The sequence below is a fragment of the Thamnophis sirtalis genome, unplaced genomic scaffold, assembly GCF_051295495.1.
Source record: "Thamnophis sirtalis isolate CommonGarterSnake01/CBP01778 unplaced genomic scaffold, rThaSir2_p1.2 scaffold_1, whole genome shotgun sequence".
NCBI classification, from domain to species: domain Eukaryota; kingdom Metazoa; phylum Chordata; class Lepidosauria; order Squamata; family Natricidae; genus Thamnophis; species Thamnophis sirtalis.
In genome coordinates, this window is record NW_028261381.1 from 116,330,162 (window position 1) to 116,345,624 (window position 15,463).

Sequence of the window (15,463 nt, forward strand, 5' to 3'; positions counted from 1 at the left end):
GTAGATAAAGGGATATAGAGAGACAGAAAGCGATAGAGAGAGAGAGAGAGAGAAATACAGTAGGTAGGTAAGGAGATAGAGTGTGTGTAGGTAGGTAGAGGGACAGAGAGAGAGAAATAGAGATAGAGAGAAATACAGTAGATAGGTAGGTGTTTCTGCTGGCACCGCACTTGATCAATGTAATTCTCATCAATCAGTTAAAGAGCTTTCCAAAAGGGGGAAAAAAAGTTTTTGCACTCTGCAAACCTCCCCAAAACAGCCCCTTTTTCACAAACACGGGGTGGGAGGGCCAAAAAAAGAGCAAAAAATTGCCTGTTTTTTGCAAAAACGGGCCCTTTTTTTGTAAAAAAAAATTGCATGCATAGCCTTATGGAGGCTTATAGAGTGCTGCTGGGGGCTAGGGGGGCAAAAACGCTGCCCTTTTTTGTCCATTTTTTCCCTCCCCAGCCCCCAGGAGCTTTCTGAAAGCCTCCGTAAGGCTATGCACATGCATTTTGGTGAAGGGGCGGGGCTTCAGGAGGCAAAAATTTATGTATTTGGTGTATAAGACGCACCCAAATTTCAGCCTCTTTTTTGAGGAAAAAAGGTGCGTCTTATATTCTGAAAAATATGGTACTTAAAAATTAAGTTTTGGAGAAGGGGGAATTTCCTATTTAGCTCTTCCCAGAATTTCTGGTAGGAGGTCCATTACCCAATTTAAGATTTGGTTGGGAGGGCATAACTTCTCCTTAGGTGAACTCCTCATCTAGGTGAATAACTATATTGAGACAATCTTGAAGTTGGAGGTTGAACATGAGGAGCAGAGAAAGCTCCATGCTTGTTTTAATGAGAAATATGCCTACCTGAACCTGGTCCAGCCAGAAAAAACTCAAGGGCATTTCTAAATCCTATAATGTATATGATTCTATCTCATCTATTTGTTTGGAAGAGTTTTTACTTACTCAGAAAAAGGAAATCAGAGTTAGTGGTTGAGGAATAACTGAAGCCATTTGTCTTTTGGTTTCCTATTTTATAAGAGCAACTTTACACAATGTCAGAATTACAAATATGCTACCAATACCCAAATATTGGTGGTTCCTATGTGCTCCTATTGGCAATTATCTGCTAATACGTTTATTCCCACAAAAATCAGTATGTTCAAAGGAAGTTTTCAGTTATATGCCTCAGACATGTAATTTATGCATGCATATAATTCATGCAGTTATATATTGTTAAAATATTAAGTCTTCTACAATAGCTTTGCAAATATTAGAAGAAACAGATAAATACTGATAGGTTAAACATGGGTATACCAAAAGAAATACATGTACTTCTGTCAGCTAAAAGCACAGACGGTGATTCATCAATATTTTTTCTCCCTGTCCTGAAGATTGCTGAATTTTAAAAATTCTTGACCTTCAGTGAATTTGTAGAAGGCTGGTAATTTATTGTGTGCATGGAAGCCATAGGTTAGACTCTAGTTAAATTAATTTTTATGTCATTATCACAAAATTAATTCTCTTCTGGAGATCAAAAATTGATGATTTTCCACTATGGTATAACTAGACTTTGCTTCTATGGCAAAAAACACATTTATCTTTGCCTCTAGCTCATCCATATTTCCTTGTTCCCCAATCTGCTACAATGGTTTCTCAGTTCTCTGGAGGAGATCTGAACGATTGTCCATTCCACTAGTGGCGAGACCAGTGATGGCGAACCTTTTCGGCACCGAGTGCTGAAAAGGTTGCATGGAAACATCGCACACACACATTCATCAGGGTCACGCTCTGGAAAAGCCTAACTTCTGGGTTTTACTGTGGATGCACAACCGACAATCAACTGACTGGTGCATATGTCCACACCAGTTTTAGGTACTGCAGCACACGCAAAGGGATAGCACTCCGGAAAAGCCAAACCTCTGGGTTTTTATGCGCATGGGCACCCGACAATCAGCTGGCCAACGCACATGTGCACCGGTTTTCAGCACTGCCATGCAGGTGAAGAACAGCGTGCACGCATGTGTGCCAGAAATCTGGAAGACAAACAGGCAAGACCGCACATGCCGGGTGACATCGCTTCACGTGCCACTTTGGGAACATGTGTCATAGGTCTGCCATCATGGGGCTAGACAATTAAATGCAGCTTCTAGTTGTGATCCAGCATCAACATTGCTCTTGTAACGATGCAGATAATGAAATAGGGATTATTTTTAAAAAACAAATGTCTATTATGCTGTTTCTTCATGTGTATTTAAATGAATTTATATTTTTTTTAAATCCTGCACTTTTGTAGTCATGGAGACACTGGATTATAAAGCAAGCAATCATATTAAAGATTACCTTCTAATTCTTTAACTCTATTTTTACCCCAATTGAATCAACTCATAAATTGTCTTACAACCAGTGAATTGCATATTTTTGCATGATGCTGTCTGTTGAACCTATATTTCAAGAAAGGGGTTTTAAATAGCCTTGGTACATAACTATACAAATGGTTTAAAATACCCCAAAAGTTATATTTCAGTATGTGTCGAGTAAGAAAAGCTAAGGTCGATATGAAGGTCACATTTAAAAAAAAACCCTCTAATTATAGTAGCTTTAGTGACCAACATGTTACTTTAGCATTATTTTGTTTTCAGTAAAATTTCCTGTTCATCCATTGTCCTGTTGAGGAATTAAGATACTTAAGTAAAATCAATTACATAACATGAAAAAGGTGACAGAGGCAGAAGAGATATATTATTGGACTATTTTCCTACTTGCAAAGTCAGTACCTGGCTTTTATACCAGAGAATAAAAATAGACAAAATCTGCCCCCAAGTTTCCAATAGGGTTTATATTAAGCAGGACATGCATCTTCCCTTTGTGACGCCACTGTATGATCAATGGAAAGAATGTTGAGACCTTGGTCATATCTAAAACTAAAACATATACACATATTATATACACTTAGACTTGTACCTTTACTTGCATGGCCTGTATGAAAGAAAGAAAACAACAATAAAGGAAGTAAATAAGGATGGTGAAAAGGTGGACATTTTGCCATTTACTTAGAAAGAAGATTTTATATGAGAGCAAAGCAACTAACAGTTCAGCCAACTCCTTAGAAATAAGCCCAGAAAAATTAATGGTTTTGTTTGAGAGTAAAGCCAGTTTAAAAGTAAATATAATTAATGGAGCCTATACCCAAATGCAGTCATATATATGCACTGTAAAATATGGCACACATATAAACCACCAAGTATCCTATGGGATCATAATCGGGTATAATTATAAAAAATAATAAGTAAATAAATAAATAAAGAATAATTCATTCATGAAAGCAAAACACAGTTACACATTCTCTTATACAATGTTATAAGAAAGTATTCAAGTAAATAAATGTAGTTCTGTTGATCTTACTAAAGGGTAATTCTCATAATAAAGAATATATTGGAGATTATTGATCCTTCCAACTATCAATATCTTTATTGTGTTACCCATAATCATGGAAGTTCACTAGCATACTTTGGGCCAATGACTCTGTCTCAGTCCAATCTATTTCACAGAACTGTTGTGGGGAAAATTGGAAGGAATAACCCCGCCTTATGTTCCTGGAGGAAAGATGGTATACAAATCCAGGTAAAAGATACCCATTTCTTTAAACCCATTTAAACCCATATCTTTAAAAAGAAAAAGAAAAATAATCTTATCTACAATATGTATTTCATAAGTATTTTAACAGGCAATCACTTTATATTTAGACTTCATCACTGAAGGAACAATGTTTTATATTGAACCAAGCCATCATCCATGAAATCTAGGCAGCAATGTCAGGGATTGAATCAAATCAAAATTCTGTGACAAGAATAGCTGAAAATCCCTGTTTCATAATTTAAATAGAATAAGTAAGATCCCAACTTCCCACCCATTATCAATTCTATAAGTGAAAAAAGAAAACACTGTTTGTATATAATTTTGCTTTGTTCAGGGATGCCTGCTTGAGGGTGAATAGATCTTGCAATTGAAGCCCTGCTTCTTGTACCACATCTAGGCAAATACGAAGGGGTAGGGCTTTGATCATGAAATTGTGTGTGCTATCTGGCCTCCCTGCCCCCCCCGCAACAGATTTCCTTGTTTCTGTTAGCAGAGAAGCCACACTTAATGCCACATTTTCCTTAAGAGTAGTTTTCTCCCCAGCTACCATTTGTGTCAGATTTCGCCCAGCATTGCCAAAAAAATATTTTCACAGACAAAACAGCTATTCAGTTGTGTCCCATTGCAGTCTTCCAGATGTACTGTTTACATAAGCATCTGAAGCATTGGCATATTTTGTCGTTTCAAGAAAAATCTAGTTTTAAGCCCTCAATTTTTAGATATAGCTAGTTTTTAGATAGGGATCTTGGGCTTTTAAAAATAAAAACCTGACAAACTAAATTTTGTGAAGAAAAAACCCCCAAAGTTTGATCTTTTCTGCATGTTGATTCAAATGTGATGTACATTCACTCTGATTTTGCACGCGAGCATTAATGCAATGTTCTGTGTCAGTCATTTCCATATAAATAAGACTCTTGATTCTGAACATTTCTACTTTCTTCTTTCAGTGCAAGATTTCACCCTGAGTTCCTTTGATTAAGTCAGGAGCATATGAATCATTTTAAATACCTATAAGGCAAATACTATTTTAATTTTAAAAATCTGACCTGAATGTAATACATTTATAAACAGATGCTGCATTATGTTTAGAAAGGGATGCGACATAAACTATAATTTTAAAAATAGCTGCATGTCCTTTATGAAAACACCCACACAAAGTTAAAAAAATAGATTAAAAGAGGGAATGTTGTGTTTCATTAATCAATTTAACAACAACAAAAAATCAGTTATTTTAGTACCACTAAAGTAACTGTCTTTGTCAAACTAAATGTTCTCTAACTTACCATTCCTCTCGGAGCAATCTGCTGCCATATTATCAGAAAAGAAAAGTTAAAAGATGTTGCTCAGTTGTAAACAAATTTAGTTTAACAAAGATCAATAAACTATGTTGTTATGTTTTTAAAAAGCATTCTGATCTATCAGTATGGATTCTAATATAATAAGTGACAACAGTTACTAGACTTACCTTTTGGGTATAGTAATAAGGTATATTATACTATGCCACATGCTGCATCTATTATACACAGACACAAACATACAGACGCGCACACACACAGACACACAGGCATGCGTACAGACACACATACACACACACACAAAGGCTCTATCTATCTTTCTACCTATTTTTCTGTCTATCATCTATTTATAATTTTTTTGGCGATAAATAAATGGAAACTAGTATAGATCTATTTGGAGCTATTTAGCTCTCATCAGCTAGCCAAATCCTTATCAGTTGAGCCAGGGGAATAATTAGAAATTATTAAAAATTAGGAATAATTAAGAATTCAATACAAAATGGTTTTGGCCAGGAAGGCTCCTAAGGCTGAGTTGAAGGGCAAAGGGAAGCAGTATGCTCCCACCCATATTTGGGCATACCAAGTGCCTTGATAAAACATCTAATGTATGTATGTATGTATGTATGTATGTATGTATGTATGTATGTATGTATGTATGTATGTATGTATGTGTGTGTCAGCGGTGGGTTTCAAAATTTTTTAGAACCCCTTCTGTAGGTGTGGTTTGCTTTCTGGGAGTGACTTGCCAGCCATGTGACCGGCTGGGTGTGGCTTACCAGCCATGTGACTGGGTGGGCGTGCTCAACTTGTAAAATGTGGTGAAACTCACTTAACAACGCTCTTGTTTAGCAACCAAAATGTTGTCTCAGAAACTCTGGCAATTGAAGCACATAAGCCTTAAAGCTGTCAAGTTACAAGACTCTTGCACCCCTAACCCTTTAGAAAAAAAACCCCAGGGGTGTTCAAACTTGACAGCTTTAAGACTTATGGACTTCAACTCCCAGAATACCTCCTCTCGCTCTTCATCTTGATAATGTGCAAACGAGTGGGGGGAGGGAGCTGGAACCGGTTCTAAACAGCACTGTAGATTTGTGGAACCTCTTCTATAGAAAAGGTTAGAACTGGCAGGAACCTGCCCCTGGTATGTCTGTGTGTGTGTGTGTGTGTGTGTGTATGTGTGTGTGTGTGTGTGTGCGTTTTCGTAGATTTTCACGGGTACAGGTATGCAGGTCTTGGCATATTCGGGTCTTTTCCTGTGTAAGATTGAGAGTATCTTGGCAACGTTTTGACGAGGTCCCACTTGCCATCTTCAGGCTGGTGCCTTCGGCTTCATGCTTGTGCAAGCAAAGCATGATCGGAGCTGCCCTCTCCTCCCTTACATCAAATGCACCACAGATAAAATCAACAAAATTTTCCACAAAGACAATATCAAGACAGCCTTCAACACTGACCAACATCTTAAGAAACCCCAAAGACAAAATCCAGCTAGAAAACCAAGGAGTCTACGAAATACCATGCAAAATCTGCCCTGCAACATACATAGGACAAACGAACAGGAGAATAAATGCACGCATCGCAGAACACAAGAATGCAGTAAGAAAAAAAGAAAAAACTTCCTCCCTTTTCCAACACCTTAAAGCTACAGGACATGAAATTAATTTTGAAGGAACCAAATTAATCTCCAAAACCGAACACTTCAGCAAGAGAATAATTATGGAAGCTATCAAAATAGAGAACTCCCCCCCCCCCACAACATAAATAAATGTGACAATACCTCCCGCCTACCAGACATTTGGAAAGCAGCCCTAGTTAACAAAGGCCATTACAACACAAAACAACAACGGACACACAGCCAGCACCAATCAGCACCAATCTACCAATCATGATACAACCACATAACCAATCAATCCACTTACTGAAATAAAGCCAGCACTCCACCCCCCCCCCCCGATTTATAGAAAGACAGCAGCTCCGACCACGCTTTAAGCCGAAAACACCAGCCTGAAGATGGCGAGTGAGATGTCGCCAAAACGTTGCCAAGACAATCTCAATATTACACGGGAAAAGACCCGAATACAACAAGACCATATATATATTTGCCTAATGAATAAACAACTAGGGTTTCCCCACCATGCTTTACAAAGTATGTTAACCTTAAGCAAAGCACATCTGCTTGGAACATTAAAGCAGCAGGGTTTTTCAGAAAACTCAACAAAGCTGCTTCAAAGCCCCTGATAGTCTGGATGTGCAAGTAAACAATACGTCTTTCTGGGACTGCCAACAGAGTAAAGCAGATGTTCGTTTCTCACACATGCAGACACTCAGGTTCTGTTTTCCAAGCAGTTGCTGCAGTTTTGCAGAAATCACGACAGCTTGGATGCTTTGAAATGTGATGCCTTGCTCAGGTTAACAAACTTTAGGAAGCTGCTTTTTCAAATGCTTTGCATACTTGTCCTCCTTAGCTTGTACTGGGTAATTTTGGTGACATAGGAATACTGGGTAATTTTGGTGACATAGGAAATATTTTGGGTGCCCTTTTGTGTCAGAAAATATTAAAGATTAAGCTGGTGTTTAGTTTTATGGTTGATCAAGGATTATATTGTTCCTCTTCTCTTATTCAAGTTACAGGATCATTCCAGAATAATAAGTTAAAAATAGAGCCTACATCCTATCTCTTCTTAAGGAAACTTAGCGAGATTCTAAATTCTCAGAACTGGCCTAAACAGAAAGGACCATATACGATCAGATTCTTCCAGATGTTGTATTAGTGAAACTTGTACTAAAATAATAATACTGTCAACATTTCTCACATAGCTAAATTATTTAAAAATATTTCTGAATAAAAGACTATTAAATAGGGGTGTACATTAAAATGTGCTCCACAGTGAATGATATAGCCCTGGTGTCACCACTGACAAATCTCTTCTTTTGTGCAACCCTGCACTTAACTTCTAAAGGGAAGTAGAATTCTTAAAGAGGAGGTGAAAGGGGAAAGATTCTGATATCTTGGATTGTAGTCAATTAAGGCTGGAAAGATTATGAATTGTAACCCTAGTTTTTTTTTTCTTCAGCCGTTGAACCAAAACTGAACAGGCGAGTAGATCAAACTGGATTCTAAAATTGTTGCCTTCAATTTAGAATATATGAATTTTATCCAGTGTCTGCTATCTGAGGTATCATTTTCACTCTGTAACCAGACATTTAATGACTATTTGGAGTTACAATGACCTCAAAAAGAGTGCTTTATGGCCCATAAAATAGTTCTGGCCATGATCAAATATTATATCCACCTTCGTCCCCCACTCCTGCAGTTACATGACTTCATTTTGGACGCTTGCAACTGCCTCACATTTACAACTGTTTGCAGTGTCCTGGGGTTGCTGACTACAATTTGCAATCTCTTTTGCCCATTTCCAACAAAAAATGATCATTCATGGGAATAGATTCAGACTTACAACCATATGATTTGCTTACCAACCATGCGATTCAGACTCATATTTTAATTTGCTTAATGACCACTGTAAAAACAGTTGTAGAATTGAGTTCAGTCACATTGGTGCTTCGACACGACTGTCCTAAGTTATGACTATAATTCTAGTCCCAAAGGCAATTATATCTTGAAGGCTATTTCTACAATATATCTATTTTAGACTTGATCAAGTAAACGAACTTTATATTTTTCCTTTTCCTTTTTAAATCTTGATCTTTAGTCCTTTCAAATAATGTCACAGCACTTGATTTCTCTTCATTTTATCCTTGTTCTTTCCCAAAGAATTTTTCAAAGCTTTAACAAGCCACAATGATGTTACCTAGTTCAGGTAAGGAAATGTCTGCAAGAAAACCACCAGATCCAGAGAGACCCAAGGACCTCACAGTTCAACCCTGAACTACAAATATTCTCTTCTATCTTTAATAAGTCTTTTTTTTTTAACAAATCCAATATAAGAAAGTTATCCAGGTCACTCTTTTGGTTTGTGATTTGTATACTCCTTTAATTATTAAGACATCAGCCAGGTTATTTTGTATGTCCAATGTAGCATCTTTTCCCCTTATCATTCTTGTAACCTGTCATTTTAAAATACATTTTCAGATGAATCTCAGTTTTGTCTATTCCTCTTCCACATCCTTGAAATTTAGTGTATCTGCAGAGGCAAGCACTCTTAAGACCATTTTTCAACAAAAAATATCTTTCGATATGTCCAATATTATAATATTTTGTTCTGTTATGTATTTGTAAAAATTAAATATTCTACCTTTTAATTATAATCTTCAGTTCCTTCTGGTTGCTTCTAGTGTGCAAACCTTGAAAGTTTCATTCTACTCATCCTGTCTAACACTGATGATGTTACTTAGTTTGGCTAATGAAATGTCTGCAAGAAAACAACCAATCTCAGAGAGCACCAAGAACCCCTCATTTCAACTTGAACTATAAATATTTTCCTTTATTAGTTTTATCCTATTATTTTTTTTAACAAAATTCAAAGCAAAAGCACTCCGTCACAGGAAAGTTTCTTATAATTAACTCCAAAATCTTATTTCAAATACATTTGAACCGTTATTTTGTAACTTTCTAAAATCAGAGTTCTTTTGCTTTTTTGGGGTTTCTTTGCTGTTTATTTATTTGATTTCTACAGCCACCCATTTTAACAATTGTCTCTGGACAGCATGCAGCATAAAATATAAAAACAATTTAAAACAATTAAGACATTACAAAATGAATGTCTATGGTACCAAGTAAAATTGTTACTATCAATGCTAATATTGCCAGGAAATAGAGCTTAGGTCTGGGCACGCTGTTTTTTTTTAAAATTTATTCCAAAAGATTTTTTTAAGTTCTTAAACTTGTATTTAAAACTTCTTTCACTAAGGATTGAATTAAGCTCACCCGGTGTCAAATCACGAAAACTATAACAATAGAAAACTGAAAAGAGGATTTTAAAAAGAAGTATTTTAAAATATTAATTCACAAGCATTTAAAGATGCATATAATTATCTTTAGTATGTTTTATAGTTCTGTGGTTGCTTTAAAAGCTATGAATAATAATTTTCAGTGAGTTAATATTTTATGGTCGGAAGCCTAATTTACTTGTCAGTTCCATCATATGTTTTAAATTTATATATTTGGGATCAACCAATCCAGTATATTTCAATATGTCTCTCATATGTGGAAGGTATACATTTTATCTGGGGATAGTCCAATAATTATTTGTGGTCATTTTTAGCCATTGCAAAGCACTTTGCAATATATCGTAAGTGGATAAAGGATCTAAAGTTTGTTACACAAAGTGTAGTACTTTATTACTTTATCATTGACCAATTCTAAAAACTCAAAGAAAACCAAACAAACCAAACTGTGAAATAGCAAATAAAGGATTATTTAAGCAGTCCTTTGGGTTTAAGGTAATTAAAAGTAACCGTGTGATTGTTATGAGAAAGTAGAAAAACTTTTAATGAGGTGAAAAGCATGTGAGTTTCAGAGTTGGTTTTCACCAGATATGTGCCATTATGATATTTCCATTAAAGTAATCTTTGAGGAACTCGAGTGCCTCAGTGCCTTGCTTGCAATGGATTTATTACTTGGAACCCTGACACATACATCTTCAAGGGAAAACACACAAATGAATATTGTAGATTAAACTTCTGCTTTAAGTACACAGAAAGAATACAGCCGCAAGAGTTTACTTTCCCAAAAAGGTCCAAAGAGATAAATCACAGGATCAGGAAGGATCTGCAAATATTTAATGTCCAGTTAATAGTTCAGTCTGGCAATTGCAAAGAGAACAGAGAATTCCAGGAAGGAGGGTGGAATGTTTATTTATTACATTTGTATGCCACCCATCTTCCTATAAGGTGACTCTGGGCACCTTATAAGTCATAAAATATCAAAACATTAAAATTACACATGTTACTTGCTAAAAATTGCTTGTTGGACAGATGTCCCCTTTTTATAGACCTGATTGCCAGCTTGATTACATTGCTGAGTCATGTTTATTTGTTCAAGTAGACAGGTTCCATTTTATTTGTAATTTATGATATATTTTAGGCCTAGACTGTGAATCAACTGAGCTATCTTGAACTTGTGATTTTCCAAGTATCTTTCCCCTTGATGCGAATTCCTGTGGTTCAGTGAACTTGGTTAGGTTCTTCCCTTTCTAAATCTGTAGAGTGAACCCAACTAGGTTGGTTACTCATAAAATTACCTGCTGCAACAACCATTCTTGTCTTTCTGCCCGCTGTGGGAATCCCGCTTTAGATAAATGCAGGATCTTTTCCCCATATTTCTTATTTTTGTTGCAGTCCCTCGTGGATTTCAAGGGGCTGCTTTCCACTCCTCCTTTCCCTGGCTACAGCAGCTCTCATTTTGCACAACTGATTTAGCATAAAACAGAATTGAGGAAAACCAGACTGCTCCTCTGCTTCAATCTTGTTCTTTTCCAGGTCATTTTTGCCTGACTCTTTTGAGGTGTTCCAGCCTGCAGGATGGCTGATTACAGCTTTTCCATTTCATTTCATCTCCATGCAACCACCCCTCCAATAGCAATCTCTTTTTACTCAGTTCATAATTTTACTCCCTTTCTCCTGGAGTGGAAAGTGGAGCTGTTGAATGGATAGATGAGCACCTATTCTTGTTCCTTTTCTTCCCCCTTGAGCTCTTCCCCCAGTGGTGGGACAGCACAGTTGCCTATTCAATCACTGATGAAGTAGGGGAGAAGACAGAATGAGCATTTTGATATATAGCCACAGATGAGTCAATTAAAGGTAGATGGACAGACAGATGGACTAACAACAGAACTTCGGGGAAAAAATGGAAAACTAAACTAAAAAAATGGAAGACTCCGGAGAAAAAATCGAAAAGTAAAGCTTCTCTTGGCTGTATAAAATGCTGATTGAATCCAGTAGGGGTTAAAGGTTGAAGCCCAAGTACAGTACCAAAGCCACAGTCCTGCTGAGTTAAGAGAATCAGGGATGGCAGCAGCTGGGAAACTGGTGTGTGAAAATTGTTCTCCATTCCCTCCAGCCTCAGTTTTTCAATGGAAGCAAACAGTCTGAAAGAGAGAAATCTTTGACCTTTTCCCACCGGCACATTCACTATCGAGAAAAAAGGTAAAGTAACACATGGGACAAAAAAAGCTGAAAAGCTTTTGCTGGCCTTGGGCAGACAAAACAGCATGAAAGAAAAAGAAAGCCAAAGATAAAAGGCAGACAGATTGGATTGGAAAGGAGGTTACTAGTAGAGTAGAAAATATAGAGATATAACACTAAAGATATATAGAGATGTAATACTACAGCAATATAGAAATACAGTAGAAGATAGATGTTGCAGATAAAGAAAAAATAAATAATGAACGAATAGCCTTAGGACATTGGGGTAGAAATAAGTTAATAGGATAAACAGGCATCGTAATAGTAATATAGAAGTAGCATTAATCAAGTATAAGACCACAAAAATACATAGGAGTATAGGGGGGAAACTCACAATATAAAAGAAAATATATGTAGCTCAAGCATGAACTGTTCTTGGTGCTCTTTGAGCTATTTTGAGTATTATACAAATTTAATTTATCTCAATGTGTCTATTGATGGCTGATTTGTTTGAAAATCCCAGAAAATTTTGAAAGTTTTTGGATTTAGCTTGGTCTCGAATGCTTTCCCGCTTGAAACTCAATCTAGTTTTGTGTTGTGAGATTAAGTAATATTCATTGTGTTTTCTGACTGTTAGTTGGTGTTTATGGATGTACTCTACTAGTCTTCTGTCTGCACTACATAGTGGCTCTTGCATTTCTTACACTTTTTGTTATAGTTGACTCTTGTTTTTCTTCTTCTTGGGCTACTGGTCTTTTGGTTAATTTCAGATGTTTTGGAGGGCTTTAATTAGTTTGTGTGCTAAAGTGATGCCACGTGGTTGTAGTAATTTGTTGGTTGCTGATATATGGTGTTCTGGGTTGTTTCATTTTACACAGATTCTCTTGTGGGAGGTTTGGTTGTTACTTTGGTAATGGAAGAGTAGGTTAGTGTGGGTTGTTTTTCAATAGACTTGTGTTTCTAATTTGCCATTGTTTCCTCTGCTGATAAGAATACCAAAAAAGGGTAGTGTGTTGATAGTTTCTTCTTCCATTGTGGATTTTATTCCTTTGAAGATACTGTTGATTGTTTCATATGCTTTCTCTAGCTACTCCTTTTTATTATGACTAAGGTGTCATCTACATACCGGATTCATCTCCCCCTGTCTGGGAATGCTATTGTTTGTAGATGCAGCACAATGGTCTCTGCTATGGATAGAGTGATGATCCCAGGATGTTCCTCTTATTTGTTGGTACATTTGTCCATAAAACTGAAAGTAAGTAGTGAGGCAAAGGTTGATTAAGTCCATGATTGTATTTTGACCTCAAAGGTTTTTGACTAGGTAAAGTGTATTGTGTATATTGCTGCCATGGATTATTTTGTTAGTTCTGGAAAGATGGACATAAAGAATGCTGTGACATCAGATGAAACCACAATGTCATCTTCTGTTACTAGATTTTTTATTTTCTGGAGGCACTTTGATTTTCTAGAGAGCTGATAGACTATTCTGTCACCTATGTGAGATGCACAATTTTTTAATAAGTTCTTTGGCTGTAAGGGTCTCTGGAAACAATGCAATTGGATGATAAGGTACGTCAGGATTGTGTATTTTGATATAACCAAGAAAAGTCAGATTTTTTTTCTTCTTCATCCCCCCCTCCCCCCGGCACATCCAATTCACCATCATCTCATAACCATACTCTCTTTTCTAAACAACAGCTCTTTTCTACTGCTATTTCTTAACTGCCTCTATTTAATATTTATCAATATTGTACCTACAAGGGCAATTAATTCTGGTAGAGGTTTCTAATAAGAGCTAGCGGCCTTTGCCTGCATTGCTTTTTCATAAGTTCAGGATAGCAAATTTAGTAATATACCTCAAAAAAATCAAATCAATTATTTCTTAGGCTATTTTATTTTAAATAGAAGATCAGATTATAAAGACTTTGATTTCTCTATGTCCTGTACCCAAAAAAGGAAAGCTACATTACTGACAACAACTAATTTTGGTTTCTTAGACCTGGTCATTCCAGATATTTACAAAAAGCTTAGCCATATACATTGAGGAAAGTAAAATTTTTATATATTTTGTTTGAATTGAAAAATTGAATCCTGCATTATACTGAGATACTTCATTCATTTAATCAAATATTGGAAACTGTCTGACATTTTTTTAGGGTTCTTAGTAGCTTCCCTAATATTATCAGAAGATTCAGGAAATTGAACCATGATAATACCCTAAGAATCTGCGTAAATATATTCTATATGACCCAACTGAAGAGATACGTGCTACCAATTTTCTAATATATGAACAGCTATCACATAATACAAGAATTTATTATCAGTCCAGAGATTGGAATCAGTACCATGAATTAAAAGAACAAGGAAGTAAATTCCAGCTATATGGCATGGGGGATTTTTTGGCTGTTTGAACTGTCAAAGCAATAGAACATGAATTTGTAGGTTTTCCTTTGCTGGAGATTTTCAAACAAAGACCACTTATAAACATTTTAGTGTGTTTTAGTGCAGCAGCCTCCATTCTTTTGGGCACCAGGGACAAGTTCTGTGGAGAGAGGTTTTTCTGTGGACTGGAGGGAGTATGGTTTCATGTGGTGCCTGAATCCTACGAATGGGACTTCAATTGTTTATGTGGCTCAGTTTCTGGTGTGCTAAGGACTGGTACCGGTCCACAGATTGCTGTTTTAGTTGATGCCATTCTAAATAATAATTGTGAATAGATATCCTTTCTTCTAACTCTATGATACTATAACCTCCTGTGTGCAGTTCATGTATACTTAAGCCTGATAAACGGTCTTAGGCATTAAAGTCAAATCATGTCTCTTCCCTTTCAAATATATCATAATACCTTTTTCTCATTTCAGATCATCAGCCTTCTACGTAGCATTTACAAATTATTCATTTAATCCTCTTCTTGCCCAAAATCCATGGATTATTTCAGTAAGAATGGGTTTTGCTTTTCCTAAATGGTAATTCTCAAATTTAATAAACAAAGGTTTTTAAGGTTTTCTCTTTTGTTTATAAAAATACACTAGTTTCAAAAAAATCTAAGAATCACTATTGTCTATGGTATGTGCATCTCATTCCAGTTTTTTAGATAAAGTGGATCTGTTCTAGTAATTCTGCTATTCCCTAGAGTTACTGAAATACAAGCTTTCTTACACACACACACACACACACACACACACACACACACACACAAACACGGATAGATAGATAGACATCTGATTAAACAGAAGGGCTAGGTTCCTCTTGTCTCAGTACAGCAAAAAGAACAAAATCAAACCTCCTTAATACAAATTTCTAGTGGTGTATTTCTATATAGAAGTATGTTTCAATCAAGGAAACTATATTTTGATTTTATTGCCTCTTTACGTAGTGTTAATTGAATGATTATAACTGATTTCCACTTTAAACTAACTACTCAATCTGAGCAAAAAATAGGTTGTTATGCTTAACACAATTGTTACAAAG

General features: G+C 36.1%; 1 protein-coding gene across 1 annotated transcript in view; it reads right to left on the reverse strand.

Moving 5' to 3' along the window:
• Nucleotides 1–15,463, reverse strand: part of RYR3 (ryanodine receptor 3) — a 287,040-nt gene that overhangs the window by 62,086 nt on the left and 209,491 nt on the right. The window contains exons 70-71 of the mRNA XM_087723025.1: nt 4,898–4,918; nt 2,940–2,954 (exon numbers count right to left, since the gene is read on the reverse strand). Of these exons, the coding sequence (XP_087579151.1) occupies nt 2,940–2,954; nt 4,898–4,918 (36 nt within the window). The remainder of the gene's footprint in view (nt 1–2,939; nt 2,955–4,897; nt 4,919–15,463) is intronic.